Source organism: Sinocyclocheilus anshuiensis, unplaced genomic scaffold (genome assembly GCF_001515605.1).
Source record: "Sinocyclocheilus anshuiensis isolate Anshui unplaced genomic scaffold, SAMN03320099.WGS_v1.1 C33075675, whole genome shotgun sequence".
Classification (NCBI taxonomy): Eukaryota; Metazoa; Chordata; class Actinopteri; order Cypriniformes; family Cyprinidae; genus Sinocyclocheilus; species Sinocyclocheilus anshuiensis.
The window spans coordinates 1-2,363 of record NW_015621634.1 but is presented as its reverse complement, the minus strand read 5'-3'; the positions used below and the strand labels follow the sequence as shown (position 1 = coordinate 2,363).

At 36.1% G+C, this 2,363-nt stretch overlaps 1 protein-coding gene across 1 annotated transcript; it reads left to right on the top strand.

Annotated features, from left to right (window-relative positions):
• Positions 1-752: 752 nt before the first annotated feature.
• On the top strand, positions 753-2,124 carry LOC107683240 (L-fucose kinase-like; the record flags this gene model as incomplete). Its single annotated transcript, XM_016479305.1, has 7 exons — positions 753-803; positions 878-1,000; positions 1,132-1,204; positions 1,346-1,443; positions 1,531-1,611; positions 1,759-1,878; positions 1,953-2,124. Coding segments are annotated over 7 exons (718 nt in total), but the record flags the coding sequence as incomplete, so codon positions are not given.
• Positions 2,125-2,363: the final 239 nt, after the last annotated feature.

Here is a 2,363-nt window from a genome sequence, read left to right as displayed (position 1 = left end):
ATCCTTCAGAAATCATTCTAATATGCTGATTTGCTGCTCAATTAAAACGTTTTTACTGTTTAGTGTTTTTATTAATGTTATTATGTTTATTAATATTAGTAAATTGTGGAAACTGTGATACTCTTTTAAGGATTCTTTGAGTAGTATGTTCAATGAACAACATAAAAAAAGAAAAGAAAATATTTGTAACATTATAAATGTGTTTACTGTCACTTTTAATCAATTTAGATCATACTTGCTGAATAAAAGTATTATAATTTTTTTTTAATGATTTCTGAGGGATCATGTGACACTAAATACTGGAATAATGGCTACTGAAAATTCAGCTTTGCCATCACAGAAATAAATGACTGTTCAAAAGATGTTAAACTAGTAAAATGGTTATTTTGAATTATGATAATATTTTACTATATTACTGTTTTTACTGTAGTTTTGCTCAAATAAATGCAGCCTTAGTGAGCATAAGAGACTTCTTTAAAAAGTCTTAATTTGTATTGTCCCATTAGTATGGTTTAGAGGATTGTTTCCAGATTATGATTTTCTATTAGCAATACTGTATACATCTTTTAGCAGTTTATACTAGGAAATAAATATAAATAATATATTGTAAATAAAATATTGCATATTCAGCACTGTAATATTTCTGTGTTCATGATAAATGACCACAATACAGTTTTCTCTTTACTTGAGTTCATAAGGATCTTCCTCTAAAACACACTTGAACTCCCTTAAATGTGTGTGTTTGTGTTTAGGTGGTGAACGCAGATGTTCTGGATGAAGCTCACATTCTCATCCTTCACACGGTCTGTAATAAAAAAAAAACATCTTAGATGAAAATGATTCTCAAACGTGCTAATAGTTGTATGTGTGTTTTCAGGGCAGAGATTTCCCATGGGACGCCTGCAGCAGGGCTTTCTGCTGGGTGCCTGTACAGAGATCAGATGATGTAGAAGGAGCTGTTTGCAGTTTAGACCTGCTGTTGGACTGTTTGTCCACAAAGGTGAGCGGAACACACAGTTATTCACACATAAATGTACATAAATTCACACACCACTCTATATATATGCAATACAATGAGGTGAGAGCATTATTATCCAAATACACATTTAGTGAAACATCCTGTTGTTTCAGATTTGCGCGGGTTCTCCACCTGGCGTTTGGGTGTGTGGCACTGATATGATCCTGAATATTCCAGCACGACAACGTGAGCTAATATTTATGCAATCACACATCTAATGCACAAACAAAACATCTCAAAAGCATTTGCCTTGTTTTTTTATGTATCAAAATCAGCAGTTTGCCGCTTCAAAAACACTTTTTTTAATCTTTAATTTTTTCTTTACAGTGATTTCATGGGACGGGTTCTCTGGGGTTCGGGTTGTGGCGTTGCCAGGTGACATTAGTTTTGCTGCTAATCATGGCATCTATCTCACTGATGCAGAGGTGCGTTATTGAAAATTAGGGTGCTTTTTTTATTTTTTATTATGCATTTGCATATACTTTTAGAATTTTTAATTCTTGCTTTTACAGTCCAGAGTATGTAATATTATCTATAAGGGCTCAAAGGAGAAAATCAGCTGTGCTGCACTTCCTGATGGGAAAGTACCCCTGGTATGAATTTGTATGGTAATGTTTGTTGCAATATATGTATATACCAACAAAGTATATATTTACTATGTTTAAAGATGCATTGGATGTTTTGATTAAATGTTGAATTGTTTTTGGGATGCTTCCTAAAAGTGTCTCTGTGGTGTTCAGGTGTCCGGCCCGGTGTTTTTCTCTAGGACTGTTGCAGAGAAACTCCTACAGACTCATGTTTCGTCACCATTGGATGGCTGTACGTATCTTGGCATGGATTCGGGAGCTCCACCGCTTGAGGTAAAATCACACACAACATAGTTCTTTTTCTCCGACTGGTCTCTCCCTCTCATTTTTCTTGCTCTCTCTTGCAGATATCTCTCTTTTTGGATATTCTGGTGTGCCTTTGCTCTCACCTGACAGAGCAGGAATTCATCAATGGAGAGAGAACAGGCTGCACTTCACCCTCCGGACCTCAGGGGGCAGTAGTGAGGAGCGGCCGCACTGTACTGTGGAGGACTCTCAGGGGACCCTCCATCTCTATGTGTACACTTACACTATTATTTGCCTCTATTTTATTAAAAAAAACATTTGTACGAAAGTAAATAGGTTTCTAAATGTGTGTGCATGTGACAAACTAATGGTGTGTGCACACCAAAAGGGAAATATTCTCATCAAGTTACTTGCTCTAGATTACTCGCGGGATGTTTTTCATGTCACTTGCGCGAATAAAAACATTGCAATGAGGAGTGTCTTCACGCACATCAACAAGTACAACAACAACA